This window comes from Gymnoscopelus braueri, assembly GCF_963280865.1.
Source record: "Gymnoscopelus braueri genome assembly, chromosome: 6".
NCBI classification, from domain to species: domain Eukaryota; kingdom Metazoa; phylum Chordata; class Actinopteri; order Myctophiformes; family Myctophidae; genus Gymnoscopelus; species Gymnoscopelus braueri.
Window position 1 is genome coordinate 36,585,012 of NC_137607.1, and position 16,453 is coordinate 36,601,464.

Sequence of the window (16,453 nt, forward strand, 5' to 3'; positions counted from 1 at the left end):
GGCTCTCAGCTGGCCTCGTCCCCCCACCCCGCCATGCTGCACCACTACCCCACCTCGGCCGGGGTCGGCCAGGGACAGCCGCGCATGTTCAGCATCGACAACATCATCAGCCAGCAGAGCGGAGGAGACCTCAACTCCCAGGCCCTGCAGGGGCTCCATCACGGCGGAGGGGTGGTGGACCACCTGGGCGCCATGTCCTCCAGCTGCTCCGTCACCGGCGGCATCGCCGACCCGTCCGCGTGCTTCCAGACGCAGACTGTCGTCAACCCGTCGGGCAACATGCTGCATGGCAGAAACAGCGGCAACATGCCCGCCAACCACCTGACCTACCCCTACTCGTCCTCGGCGTCTCCCCCTCACCTCCCCGCCATGACGCAGGCCGGCTTCTCCCCCGGGAGCTCTCAGGTGTACTGCGCCGGGAACAGGCTCTCGTTGCCGGCTCTGCGCTCAGGCTCGTGCGCCGAGCACACGGAGCAGCTCCTGGGTCTCCCCAGTCCCATGAACTCTTACAACAACTCTTACATGAGACAAGCCAACTTTGCGTCAGGATTAGAACGCTATATGTGAATAATAATAATCACACGCTGGACTAAAATGTGAATATAAATGCATGCATTCCATTCGAAAAGGTCTGAAGCGATTTGCTTCGCTTAACCGACATTCCTTCTGTTCCAGAAATGCCATGTCTCTACACTGTGTGTTCATCATTTACGATGTATTTATGTGTTTTATATAGGATGTTTTTGTTAGACGTACATATTTTTGATAGTCATTACTGTGTGTAAACAGGACCATTGTTGGCCTTAAATCTGCATAGATTGATGTACCTACTTTTAATATGCCGATGGCACATATTAATAAATACCTTTTTGATATGTATGTCTTTAAATCTTTCATAGCTAGATGTTTAAATGGCTCAGTCTATTCTGACTTGATTCAAGTATAGTTGCACTCCTTAGGCCTATTTCTTTTTTATTATTATTATTAATATGCCTAATAGTCTAGTTTATAAAAACAACTGGAATCAATTAAGTTTGAGTCTTTGCAGACAGAAATTCTGTTTTATTGGTTCATAAACAAAGATGCTTCCCCCAAAATGGAAATATACATTATGTCATGTAATGTGTAATGTGTCACAATGGTGATGAAATGAAGGTCATTAAATAGGCCTACAGCCGCCATTCTTTCAGACAATTCTTCAGTCACTGAAATGAACAGGGAGCACAATGCAGACCCACTGATTGCATTCTGGTTAATTAATGTATGATTTGAAATAAGTGGTCTGTATGTGTGGAAGATAAGTGTATGCATACAATTATCAGTCAAATGGTATATCTTATGAAAAACTATACATTTGAAAGTCATTAATGTGTTAATGTATAATAATTCATACTTTTGGATAATATGGACCTCAATCAAATCTCAAAGTTGACAATCCATGACAAGGCTATCATCAGTGCTGCTTAAATGGTCGTCATGGGGACAAATGGAGGTGCATAGTATAGGCCTACTGTGCCGAAATGAATCACTAGACTTGGATCTCCATGGAAAGGTTGCATAAAGTTCCATTAAGGAAGCTTTTGTTAAAGCCCGTCTGCTGTGCAATTGCAAACCGGCATATGATGTGAAAGTGAAAGCTTTTGCTGTCGGTATAACGAAACTCGTCTGATAGGCAGCTGAAAAACAGAAGACTATACGACTACAACAACTTGTATTATAGTAATAACAATAACTATAATAACAACAATTACGTATTTATGATGATGATTATAGGCTAATAGTAATAATAATAATAATAATTATAATAAGTATAATTATTATTATCATTGGTATTGACGTTGTCTGACTCTATGTGATGGAACCTAAAATATAAAAAGCAGCTTTCAATAGCGACCCGAGGAGGAAAACAAACGTGGATCACACACACACACAGATATACACAGATGAGTTATTGAATCAAAGTAAGACATGAGTGTGATGGGACTATACCATCATTGCAATCAGGCATTTCAGTTGCACTATATGAATGGAATTTTTTATATATATATAAATATATATATATATATATATATATATATATATATATATATATATATATATATATATATATATATATATATATATATATATATATATATATATATATATATATATATATATATATATATAAAGACTGTGTGTGTGTGTGTGTGTGTGTGTGTGTGTGTGTGTGTGTGTGCTAAGGCTAGGCTAAGGTGCTAAGGCTAAGGTGTTACATTTATACGAATTTCAGACTTTGAAAATAGTGACAGGTCAATTTTGCACCATTATGGAGTATAAGGTCTCTGGTGCAGCCCTGATATTGCTGCTGAGGGCCAACTGTCAAACTAAATAACGAAAATACACCTCGATCTTTGTCTTACTCTGAGACATGGCCTTGACGCTATTTTCGGCTTTTTAGGAGTGCTGCTTCTATTTTGTACATGCCCCTCACCTCAAATTCATACCTCATTGACAAAACAGAAACTACAGTCTAGGGATAAAGTGCAGTGTTGCAAGACAAAAGTCTTGTGGTGTGTGTGTGTGTGTGTGTGTGTGTGTGTGTGTGTGTGTGTGTGTGTGTGTGCGTGCGTGCGTGCGTGTGCGTGTGTGTGTGTGTGTGTAACCTTTATTGTAGGCAGGCCTACTGCACTGTAGCATTACTGATTATTAAATATTTTATATCACTACTCCATGTCAGATTACTATTGGATATGTTATTGTTAAAGTTTACAACTTGAAACAAGCAAGCAAGCAAACAATAACAAACACAAATACAAAATGTGATGTTTCAGAATTCCTTATTATTAACTATAGGCCTATAGCTACTATATGTCTTCAAGCATGAATAAATAATTTTGGCACAACATGAATACTGAGTAGATTTAATACAGTCGCTTGTTTTAAAATGGTCACTTTCAATGTGTTGGCCCCATGTGAATTTGGGATTATGACTGCAGGTGTGCACACACACACACACACACACACACACACACACACACACACACACACACACACACTAAAATCGGGACAATACAAAGTGAAAGTGGCCTTATGTGTGAGGACCATAGACTGTGATGTGTCTAATGTGTACACAACAATAATAATAATAATAATAATAATATATTTATTCATATAAGCGCATTGTGGAATGAATATTCTACCCCTGTGTACACTTTCAACATGGCCGATATTGTTTATGTATCTGCTGCAATACCAGCCAGAGGTGTACATTGTATTTTGAATATAGATTATATTTCTGCTTATCTTTATATTTGTATTTATTCATTTAGGCGCACTGTGAAATGGATATACTACCTGTGTACACTTTCAACATGGGCATTATTTATCTGCTGCACCAGCCAGAGGTGTACATTGTATTTTGATTCTATTTCTGCTTATCTTTATATTTTGATTGAAAGGTTCTAAAAACGTTAAATGCTTTCTTTACTGTTGCTTCAGTGTAATGCACAAACCTCGACAAGTTGCTTTTATGTACAAATATGCACAATGTAAAGCGAATTTAGATTCTGATTCTGAATTGGTGGTTCTTGTTTTAACTATTATCTGACAGCAGAGGGCGCCTCAACACTGCAAACAGCAAGTAGGCCCATGACAAATTGCAAACCTAGCTAGTTTATCCTTAAGATTATATTTTAGCAAACTATTCAGAGGCTTGCATAAATATGCATTAGGTAATGTAGTTTGTAAATCATGCAATTCAAGAGACTTGCACAGTAAGCTAATCAATGTTAATTCATTTGCCATAAAAACCTAAATGACAAGTGAGCTATAATGGGTAGAAAAGGCAATCGCCATAATTATCCACTTTTATTCAGGCATAAAACAATCCCTTGTAAATTAGATCTGACCTGAAAACAACCCCCCACACAAATAAATAAATAAATAAATAAATAAATAAATAAATAAATAAATAAATAAATAAATAAATAAATAAATAAATAAATAAATAAATAAATAAATAAATAAATAAATAAATAAATAAATAAATAAATAAAGTAATAAAGTAATAAAGTATTGAGTTCATGCCTTTCCCTTTTATTTTTATGTGACTTTAGCACATGCACCTATAACCATGACGTATTATAGGGTTGTTGTTTTATGCAAACAGGTAAAATTGACATATCAAGACAACTCAAGACCAACGAAGCTGTTACCCAGCGTGAGAACAAGCCTTAACCTTTGTGACAATGAAGGGCTGGATCAGGATGATGACATGAAAAAGCACGCTGTCATGTCACATCAGCTCCGTAGATCTTGCAGAGAGAGAAAGGTCTCTCTACGCGTGAGAACGATTATGAGCTGGTTGTTGCATTTACTGGCCGGCAGCTGTCATGGCTTTCAGGGTAACGATGTGAGATATGTGGGCAACAGCATAGACCTACATACACAGCTGACGTGACGAGCGACCTGGAACCAGCAGGCCAGCAAAGGGCACAGAGTCATAGACACAGTGTATATATGATGTAGCTTGACTCAAGACATTTTCTACACAACTTTTGTGTAGACACAGCTCAGAAAACTGATTTGAAACAGGTTTGAAAACCACAAAATTTGCAATTTTTACAAATGACAAAATATATATATTTTTTAATTATAGTAATTTTGTTCATATGTTTCAGCTTAAATTCCCTTGCTTTTGGTCCGGGTCCGGGGCCCGACGAGAGATCATTTTAAATCTCTCAATAACCCCCCCATACATAAACAAAAATAGATGCAAATATGCCAACACAAAACCGTACCTATATATGCTGCTACCTTAATATATATCTGATAGGCGACTTTAGCACAACGAGTTGCGGCTGCTGAAGTGATGACAAACAGTTCTCAAACTTCTTCATGTCAAGGACCCCCAAATTGATTTGTAGCCTATTTGGCCGTGGACCCCATCTGAAAATGTTTAGAGCCAGGGACCCCAAGCCCTTAAAAAATTGCAGACGTACAAGCTCGCTGCGTGGCACGAAGTGACGCGCTGTGAGCTTGTACATCTGCTATTTTTGAATAGCCAACGTATAGAATATGGATAAAGGGTTTAAAATGTATTCACACATTTTACTGGGGACGCTCGGCCTGACCCCGCCCCCCAGGACCCCTGGGGGTCCCCGGACCTCACTTTGAGAACCACCGGACTGTACAGAGATGGATGGGGTGCTGATGTGAACGCATTACAATAACGGCCATGTTTCTGCAGCCCTAATGAAATGGAATGTCCGCCTGTCGTGTTCCAATGGGCCCGTCCACATTACATACCATGTCATCTGCTCTGCTACAGCCGAGGTTCATGATGTGACGAAGACGAATTGACGCAGGTTTCGCAGCTGACTATAATATGGCCCTCTGTGTTTGTCTATATGCGAATTATGCAGAAAATGTAGATGGATAATGTTATGACTTCTAGACAAGCAAAACATAAAACCCGTGAGAAGTGATCTGGGGACCGTTGGCCACGCTAGGGGGGGGGGGGTGACATGATGATGCAGCACATTGTCTTTTACCTGCAATAAAATTACCTATGCTGACATTTAATTTCGTGCAGCAGTCAACAAAATTATGCGCATTTATTTTTAATACAAATAGACGTAACATTACTTTCAGAACTGCCTATACCCACCCAAATTTGTATTAAACGAAACGTGACATTAACGTAGGCCAATATAGGCTACATTTAATGTGTTAGCAAAAACCTTAGCTTGACTTGATTGGTTAAAATATTTTTATTCTGCAGCAAAAATTAACGAAATGAAATAATTATGTAGGGATTAAATAACAACAACAACAATAACAGCTACATAATATAATAATAATAGCCTAATAACAACAATAATAACAATAATATTAACAATAATACAAAATGCAAATCATCTTAATTTATAAGATTGCTATGAACTCAGCTAACAATATTTTGTTCTTGATGAGCATGTCATTAACACGTAATGGCCTTAGATCTTGTCTACATGCAAGCCTAACATGGCTAAAAAAAAATTACTTGATTTTTTGCAGTACAGAATTATTACAGATAGCGTTAACACAACGCGTGGTCCTTATTTACACTCTTGGGGTAAATAAATGAACATGGGCTATTTTACTGTGGCAACTTAGCACGAAATAATTACAGCCTAACAAAAAAAAAAAAAAACATTTTAAACTAAATGATTATGATTTTATAATTTTCTTAACCGCATGCCTTTGGGATTTCGCATTTGTCCCTATATCTCTTTCAGCACCATATAATGCAGATTACTCTAACGGTCTAACTAACAAAAACGGTAGCCCATGCATTTAGTTTTAATGTGGTAATTATCATTTAGGCCTACGCCTTAATTCCTTCCCGTGATTTTGTTTACGCCTGACACAGTGGTACAACGGAACGGTCTCTCCAACACATATCCATGTCACTAAATTCCCTCACCTTAATTTCCTGTAGTTCCTGGCGAAGCTTGTGTTATACTTCGTCGTACGGCGGTGTCGCTTGCAAAAAAAAAGCCGATCTGCAAGCTGACAGCGCATTGCTTCGCGATGCGCTGTCAGCTTGCAGATCTGCTCTTTTTGGCATGCGACACCGTTGTACGACGCAGGATAAACGAGGCTAAACAGTGACATAGAGAGGTCACGTGTTCAGCGCGGTTGAATAAATAGCTTTTTGAGAGCAATGAGGGACGATAGTATATGAGACTCTTGCCTGGATACTTACCCGCGCCCAGCGCGTAAAAAGACGCCCATTTGGATGTTGTTCCACATGTAGCCTTTTAAATGACCTATAGCATAAATCGATCACAGAAATAAGAAACTCGTGTGTGTGTACAGAACTCTTAAAGTGGTCCTTTAGGAGGGGAAACGGCGTGATTTATGACTGTAGTCCGGCTTGTTTTTCTTTCTTTCCTTTCTCGGTGAGACTATAGCAGACTAGATGATCGGAGGAGAACCACGGCAGATCCAAGCCTTATCTGTCCTTTCCATACATTTTGGCGATGTTTTCGTTCGGTGACGACTGGAGATAAAACAACAGTTTGGTCGAGTGATCTTTCTGGAAGCCCAGACGGTGAGTTTCACACAACAACCCGTGGGACCCGAGTAGGAGGAGGGGGACGAGAGAGAGAGAGAGAGGGAGAGAGAGAGGACCGGTCTCTCCAAGGATGACTTTGGGGACGGATATTATGTCCGACAGCTCTGTATTGTCCGATGATGTGGACATCGACGTGGTCGGGGGAGACATGTCCGTCGTCAGCAAGGACGGAAAATACACGCATCACGACTTCGTCCTGGACAACGACGACTCAGACGACAACTTCTCTCAGAACGCGAGCGAGAGAGTCTCCTCCTCCCCGGTGCTCAGCAGCTCCGAGTGCCCGTCCGAGCACCAGACCGGGTCCGGCACAGAGGCCGGTGGTGCCCTGATCCATGGAGACAAGCCCGGCAAGAGTGCACTCGTGAAGCCGCCCTATTCGTACATAGCCCTGATCACCATGTCCATCCTCCAGAGTCCCAAGAAGCGGCTCACGCTCAGCGAGATCTGCGAGTTCATCAGCAGCAGGTTCCCGTACTACCGGGAGAAGTTCCCCGCGTGGCAGAACTCCATTCGCCACAACCTCTCCTTAAACGACTGCTTCGTGAAGATCCCACGCGAACCCGGGAATCCCGGAAAGGGCAACTACTGGACCCTCGACCCAGAGTCCGCGGACATGTTCGATAATGGAAGTTTTTTACGCAGGAGGAAGCGCTTCAAGAGACACCAAACCAACGAGATCCTCCGGGACGTCGGGGGTTTCATGCCCGGGTTCGGATACGGCCCTTACGGCTACAACTACGGACTGCAGCTGCAGAACTTTCACGCCGCGCACAATCCGTATCACCCGCACCACCCGGCCGGCGCGTTCCCGTTCCAAAACGCGCCGTGCGTCCTGCCATCGCCGGCCTCGATATTCCCGAGCCCACACCCGCTGCCCTCTCTTTTAGGGGCCGATTTACGAAAGCCATTTTACCCGCAGCTAAGTCCCACGCTACCCGGCTTGCCGCCCCTCAAGACGGACGCGAACACTCCGAGTCGACCCTCTTTCTCGATTGACAATATCATCGGCGCGGCAAACAGCACGGGCTCGTCGTATGGCAGCCATCACCCCGGCAGCCAGGCGCAGATCCTGGCCATGTTGACCCCGGCAGCACTCGCCTCGGCCTCTGGCCACTTGAACCTCTCGCAGGAAAGCATATTAGGCCTACAAGCCGGGGCGCAGACATTCTCTAGCAAAACTGCACATATGAACAGTTGCCCTTTCTAGAAAAAACAAACAATCAAAACAAATGCTGTTGAGAAACACCACAGAAAATGCTCTTATTAAAAAGCCCATTGCGGTTCTGTCGTCTTATGTGAAGGTAGGCTGAACATTCTTTGTGAAATAAGAGTGTTGTGGCTCTTCCCGTTGATTTTGATTAAGATGTGGGAGATGCGGGGGGATTGAAAGGTTTATTTATGGCTTGTAAATATGTGTATAATAATAATGACAGAGGCGAGAGGAATTAAGACATTGATGAAGGCTCTTGAATCAATACTTAGTATACATTTGTTGGCCTGACACTTCTGGCTATGTGGCATCCAGAAAACAAAACGATCCTGGTATTTTTAACATAAGTTAAACGTGTCACATTATCTCTGTGCGGGATAATTTTCGATTTTTAAAATATCATTGAGATTTTTATTATGCTATGATTTATATTGTTTTATATTTTGTGCGTCGTGAGGAAAAAGCACTGTCTTTGACATTGGCTACACGAGACCGCCAACTCAGGTTTTTACTAGAAAGCACATTGAGACAAAGGGGGTTTGTTTTTCCCACTATGACCCCCGGATCTCCTTTGCATACATGCGGCGTCCTGGTGAATTTGTGACGGATTCATTTTATGTTGTCTGTGGACACATAGGTTATGTGTTTTTTTTGTGTTTAAAGAAAGCGCATTAGCCTACCCCTCTCTCTCTCTCTCTCTCTCTCTCTCTCTCTCTCTCTCTCTCTCTCTCTCTCTCTCTCTCTCTCTCTCTCTCTCAGACACCCTGTTTAATCTGTTGTGCTGACGTTCGTTATCATTTCACAATTTAATCTGTGAAACGTTGTCATGTGTTGCCAATAGAGAGACACCTACATGTTCCTAGGTCATTTTTTTGTTGTTGTAATGACAAGAATAATAAATGTTTGTGAATTTGAAAAAGAAAATTCGTTAACCCTTTTTATTGCTTCGGACGTTTTGCTGGCTTAGCTTAAAAAGAAAAAGGTGAATGTCCTCAAAATATAGGACGACGACCTAAGCCTATTGATTTAGCCAACTCATGGATTTAGATATGTAGTCTAACTACTATTTAGATTTAGGTTGTCCCTTGGTTAGGCTATTCTAAATTGTTCTGTCTACAAGAATTGTCTGCATTTTAATGGATGTAATTTTAAAAGTGTTCTATTTTGGAAGGGATTTTGTCAATTTAATTATATATATATATATATATATATATATATATATATATATATATATATATATATATATATATATATATATATATATATATATATATATATATATATATATATATATATATACATATACATATACATATACATACATATATATATATATATATATATATATATATATATATATATATTATATATATATTTATATATATATATATATATATATATAATACTGAGGATTTATTTATGTATTGTTTTAGACCTTTATTGATCCCAAGGCAAATTCAGTATTTCAGTATTACATTTTCTTATTTTGAGGACACATTACATTTAGACGTTTTGTCCTTCCTATCAAACATCTGACACGCGTATCCAATTAATTGATCTCTGACCATGAAAGGTGAGCTATAATATAAAATTATTATCAATTTTAATTTGGTCAAGAATGTAAATGCACCGATTTAAACTACTTAATTGTGACACAAGGCATGTTCACACAGGCAGCGAAATAGAGAAGGGTTTGTTTTTGTGTGTGTGAGTGTGAGTGTGAGAAACACAAGTTTTAGATTGGGATATTCAAACAAACCCAGATCTAAGGCCTATATATACCATCTACAGCGAGGAATATCACGCAACAGTGGGCAAGTATTCCTCTTGTGTGGCTCTGGGGAGTTTGTGTGTAGTTTATAAAGGACTATTTTCTTGCAAAGTTTACAAAGGCCCAAATGAATGGGGACGTCACCATGCGAGCCTCGCGGCTTGTAATTGAAAGTGAGCGTTCTTACGGGGATACCCAACGATCTCTTGGGGGTTTCGTTGCTAATTTGTAGCAGCATTTTTCATCAGGGGCCTAATCCGCCATAATGCGGCTTTTTTGCCCGTTTGTTGATGTTGTCAGCGAGGACCCCGTGCACAGGGGTCCTGAATGTGCACACAGCAAGCGGTCCCCTGTGGGGCCAGACACACACATTTAGCCCCCTGAAAAGCAATCTTCTCAAAAGGCCCTCGGTTTTTTGGGTCTGCTTTCATGTCATCTGTGTTGTCCCGGCGCTCATACAAAAAGAAGCAGTGGGACTCGTCCCCTACAGAAAACATGGACCATTGGTCTATTTCAGAGTTGGCCGAGCACATGTTCCTAGACAGAAGGGCATGTGTAAAAAGCCTCCTTTATTTATCAGATCTGTGTGCAAATGGTTAAATTAGTTTGGTCGGTGTTTTGACAGATCACTATTAAGGATGAAGGGGTGGGGGCCTGACTCCTCTGCTTTCACACACTTTCTCTCTCAGCTCCCTCCAAGCACAGACACCAAGCTACCTTTATTCTTCTTTCTTTCTTTCTTTCTTTCTTTCTTTCTTTCTTTCTTTCTTTCTTTCTTTCTTTGCCATTCGTTCGAATTATAGAACTTGTAGGCTAGTCTAAATATGCACAGTCTACATAGAGATCAGAATTCCAGGTCCAGGCTCCATACAAAAAAATGAGAAAAATATATAATCAATTTAATGACGATGACATTTATATAGTAAATCAAGGTAGAACAAATATTAAAACACTGATTGATTTATTGAATACTTTATTAGTCAAAAATGTAAACAGCACGAGTAAAACACGCTAAAAGGATAACACTAAAACGTTCTGGGAACTTGTTTGTTTCCACCATTCAAGTTTTTCTATAGGCAGCACACAGTGATAATATGCACCATGCCATAGTGCTTTTTAAATATATCCACACGAAGAGTTAACAAAGATGTCACTTTCAGGACAAAATAAAACCTATATGAATCTCTCTCTCTCTCTCTCACACACACACACACACACACACACACACACACACACACACACACACACACACACACACACACACACACACACACACACACACACACACACACACACACACACACACACACACACACACACACACACACACACACCTTGCAACTCATTGAACTCAACCAAAAACACTGTCTTAATAATTGTAAGTTGACACAACAATTAGCGGTAGTGTATAGGCCTACAATTGTGGGGTTGTAAAATAAAGATATGCAAAGTTAAACATTCATTACACACAGTATATAGGCTACTGTTTTTCATAGATATGGAAGTGCGTGACTCTCGTGCGCGCCAAAAAAATAGCAAATCTACAAGCTCACAATGCTTACAGAACAGGCTATGTGAGTGAGTGAGACACCGTCCTACGACGACGTATAAACCAAGCAAATATTCAGCTACAAACAAGTCTTGCATTTTCCAATTTTGCAAAGACCCATTTGAAAACAGGTCTAAAAATGCAAGACGTGTAGCCGAATGAAACTCTTGCCAAATGAATGTGTTGAATGTGCACGAAACAACACTCTTGATCTTTAAACTCGGATTAGAGGCTTGTGACCAGAATAGATTCACCCTGGCTCTTCTCTTCTTCTCTAACCGCTGTAAACTCGGGAATACATCCATGCAAACTGATGAATTAGACGTCTCACAAAAGGCACAAATCTCTCACAAACGCCCTCTAATTTTTCACGCAAGCCTTAATGGTTTATCATCACTGGTCGTAATGGCATGCCCCGTGCTTTATGGAGTCCCAGTTCTCCCCCTCCACACAGTCTGCCGTGTGGTTGTCACTCTGTGCGGACCACCCACAGTCAAGAGTCCCAGAGAAGTGTCTTTATTCGCCACAGCGACACTGGCGCTGTTTTCGAACCCACGACGCTTCTTCCTCCTTCCTCAAACGGACCGAGCACTGAGTGCTACGCAATGTGACAGTTAAATGACTTGAAAACACATTTATAAATTTAAAGGCAATTCCCCTCCATTTATAAATTGTAACCATTTCCATATGGCCTATTTGCGCAAATGCTTAAGTCTAATTATTCGGCGATATCTAAATGCATCTGTATATATATATATATATATATATATATATATATATATATATATATATATATATATATATATATATATATATATATATATATATATATATATATATATATATACACAGATATATATATATATATATATATATATATATATATATATATATATATATATATATATATATATATATATATATATATATATATATATATATCTGTATCATTTTAGATTTTTGCATTGGTTATTCAAAAATAGCTCACTGTGAGCTTGCACATTTTTGAAAAATCTTGAAAGTGTGAGAACTACTGATTTAGAAGGCATTTTTGTAGGCATATATATATATATATATATATATATATATATATATATATATATATATATATATATATATATATATATATATATATATGTGTGTGTGTGTGTGTGTGTGTGTGTGTGTGTGTGTGTGTGTGTGTGTGTGTGTGTGTGTGTGTGTGTGTGTGTGTCTATACAATTTATGTATTAATTCATTTTCAGCTATAGGACTGATGGAAAGTCCTTTCTTGTGGTCATGTCACCTTGGCCTGGTCCGGGTGTTCTGTGCAGGACGTGTGAACGGGACCAAAGGGATGATGTGAAATCGTTTGGTTTTAAACCTTCCATATCCAACTTTCACTGCCATGCTAATTAGAGCACATCGTTAATCGATGTCTCCTATACTGCTGTGTCTTGAAGGACACTTGGGACAGAGGTTATAGCATGTATATCAACCTATAGGCCTATTATGTTGACATGCAGGAGGGGACACACACTACGCGTGGCCAACAGAGCTTGCAGTCTCCTTATGACAGGACTTGCAGTCAACCTGTGGGTCGGGACCCCCAGGAGGGTCCCCACATGATTTGTGGGGGGCCCCAGATGACAGTAAAGTGACAATTTAAGGACTTTTAAGACCTTTTTAATACATAATCCTTTTTAATGAAAAATTACCATTACTGCACAAAAAGTAATCAACAAACTATACTATAAAAACTGGTCAAACATTGGCCAAATTGTCAAATAATATAAGAAAGAGGAAAACATTTTGAAATAGCCAATCTACCAGCTCACAACGCCTCACAAGGTGTTGTGAGCTTGTAGATCGGCTGCCAACATCTGAAATTAAATTAAATAGGCTGCCCAATTCACTGGATAAATATAATTAGTTAATTAATATAATAGTGTAGGCTAATATAATAAGCCGATAAATAGATCAGTGTGTGTGTGCGTGCGAGAGTGTGAGAGAGAGAAGGTGAGCGTGCTGTGCGTTTTTTAATGTATATGCCTAATTATTTGTTTTATATCTATTTTGAAAATACTAGGCTATATATTTTTTCCATATTGAAAATTGATTGCCTATCTGAAATTACCTCAAACGGCAAAGTTATTGTGATGGTGATGGTAACCTATTAAAAAACTGGTAGGTATACTACTTTATATAAATAAAATAATACATATTTGGACCGCAGGCATAATACATAATTATATGAATGTATAATTTTCTAAATTTAAGATGGCGATTAAAGAAATGCAGCCGTTCATCACGTTAGGCCTTGTTAAATGATAACAGGAATCACAAATATAGCCTGGGGACGCATCCTCAGCTTGATGTCACCAAACGATGCTACATCATAAGATGGAACAAGCTCTCAATTAAGCTCCAGTTGGCACTTTATACTGTAGTCTGTTGTTGTTTACCAGTGTCTCAATGCCATGCCAACGCACTGCATGAATACACAGGACCAATTAGATGAATTGAATACACAGGACTGGACCCCAATGGAAACAAGCCCTTATGACTTTTTGTGTTATCCTTTTAGCACCATTGTATAATCGTACCACCACTGTCTGTACTATTAACAAACTGTTAATAAAGTAGGCTATTCAATCAATCAATGCAGATTAACGTCGTAGCCACACGTAAAACTAATCTACGTTCACTTTCCTGTGAATGTGTTCACTTTAGGATGCAGAGAGATAACCAACTTTAATGACCACACACAGTCTCACTCTGGCATGCACGTTTTACACCTCTCTCAAATGTATCTCTTGCTGTGTGTGTGTGTGTGTGTGTGTGTGTGTGTGTGTGTGTGTGTGTGTGTGTGTGTGTGTGTGTGTGTGTGTGTGTGTGTGTGTGTGTGTGTGTGTGTGTGTGTGTGCGTGTGTGTGTGCACGTGTGCGCGCGCGTGTGTGCGCGCGCGTGCGCAGTGGTGGAAGTCTGGAAGAAGTAGCCTACTCAGATATTTTACTTAAGTAAAAGTAGCAATACCACAATATAAAAATACTCTGTTACAAGTAAAAGGCCTGTGTTCAAAATGTTACTTAAAGTAGAAAAGTATTGGCATCAAAATATAGTTAAAGTACCAAAAGTAAAAGTACTAAAATGTTTGAAAATAGCAGATCTACAAGCTCACAAAGCATGCATGGTGACACATTGTGAGCTTTAGATCGGCTATTTTTTGAATAGCTTATGTATAAAATAGGGCTAAAGTGGTTAATGTATGTTCTACAATATAATCATTTATATCTATTCAATGATTCTAGTCATTCTAGTAATAGCAACTAAAGTTTTCAAATAATTGTAGTGGAGTAAAAAGTACAATATTTGCCTCCGAGATGTAGTGGAGTAGAAGTAAAAGTACTGAAAATTGGAAATACTCCATAAAGTAAAAAAAAAAAAACTCTCCAAAGTTGTACTTAAGTACAGTAGCATACTTGTGTAAATGTACTTAGTTACTTCATACCATTGTGTGTGTGGCAGATGAGACGGACTCCTTGCTCCCACATACACACAGTGCACCAGTGGAATGCAGTGGCCCCGGTCCCCCGGCTCCCCGGGCCCGTAGGAGAGGCTCGCCATGGCCGCTATAAATCACAGCCTCCCCTCGCTGCGCCCTGTCTCTCCCTCCAAGCCTCCGTGTTTTTGCAACAGACAGAGGAATCCTCCGCTTAATTAATTTAGAATGTGTAAATAAAGCAGAGGACAGTGAACTCCCCTCATCTCTGGAAACACAATATTAACTTTGGAAGGATCTCGCCTCGGCCGGCTCTCTACTGACACACTGAACGAACACCTGCTGCCGCAAGCAACGGCTGCATAACACACGCGCGAGCACACACACACACACACACACACACACACACACACACACACACACACACACACACACACACACACACACACACACACACACACACACACACACACACACACACACACACACACACACACACACACACACACACACCAATATTAATGGGTGGCTGTGTATATTAGCTGTAAAGAGCACCCGAATGTGATATCATGTGATGTTATAGCTACTCGATATTTAGGGCCAAATTTGGTGGTTGATCCACAAAAGGGAACAACTCCGTTTTGATATGCTCTCACACACGCACACACACACGCACACGCGCGCGTGCGTGCGTGCGTGCGTGCGTGTGTGTGTGCGTGCGTGCGTGCGTGTGTGTGTGTGTGTGTGTGTGTGTGTGTGTGTGTGTGTGTGTGTGTGTGTGTGTGTGTGTGTGTGTGTGTGTGTGTGTGTGTGTGTGTTTTTAAGATTTTTTCATAAAAAAGAGTTAAATGAATACTCCTTACTTTCACTGCAGTGCAGTCGTGGCTGGTTGTTGTTAGGCCTATAAATCTGTTATTTTGTGGAAGCTACACCGTGGAACTCAGGAGTATAAATTAGGCCGGAGCTTGCACTTTGGCTTTGATAGAGAGGCACAGCTGTCAGTGCAAAGATATCTGCCGGGCACTTTCTACTGTGGCCCTTTGATGCCATACACCATGCACACAGCTAGCCCTGAGCTGAGCCTATAATGGAAAACCTATTTTTGTTTGTTTTGATATTAGGCTACATTCTCAAGGGTTTCTGTTTTTCTGTGTTGGTGCATACATGCACACAAAAATATTTAGGTCATATAGGACAGGGGTTCTCAACCTGTGGGGGGGTCCCCAGATGACAGTGAAGTTGAAATTTAAGGACCTTTAAGACCTTTTAATATACCTAAAAAAAAGAAATAATAAAAAAAGAGACCTATAAAAGAACTATACTATAAAGTCTGGTCA

At 40.1% G+C, this 16,453-nt stretch overlaps 2 protein-coding genes across 2 annotated transcripts in view; both read left to right on the forward strand.

Moving 5' to 3' along the window:
- Window positions 1-567, forward strand: part of foxe3 (forkhead box E3) — a gene marked incomplete at both ends in the record, with an annotated part of 1,296 nt that extends 729 nt beyond the window's left edge. Inside the window, one exon of the mRNA XM_080430839.1 lies at window positions 1-567. This exon is cut by the window's left edge and continues 729 nt beyond it. Within this exon, the coding sequence (XP_080286965.1) occupies window positions 1-567 (567 nt within the window).
- Window positions 568-6,718: 6,151 nt separating this feature from the next.
- On the forward strand, window positions 6,719-9,169 carry foxd2 (forkhead box D2). The gene has a single exon (XM_080431935.1). It carries the CDS (start codon window positions 7,173-7,175, stop codon window positions 8,310-8,312), a length of 1,140 nt encoding a protein of 379 aa, XP_080288061.1. The 5' UTR covers window positions 6,719-7,172; the 3' UTR covers window positions 8,313-9,169.
- The last annotated feature ends 7,284 nt before the right edge of the window (window positions 9,170-16,453 follow it).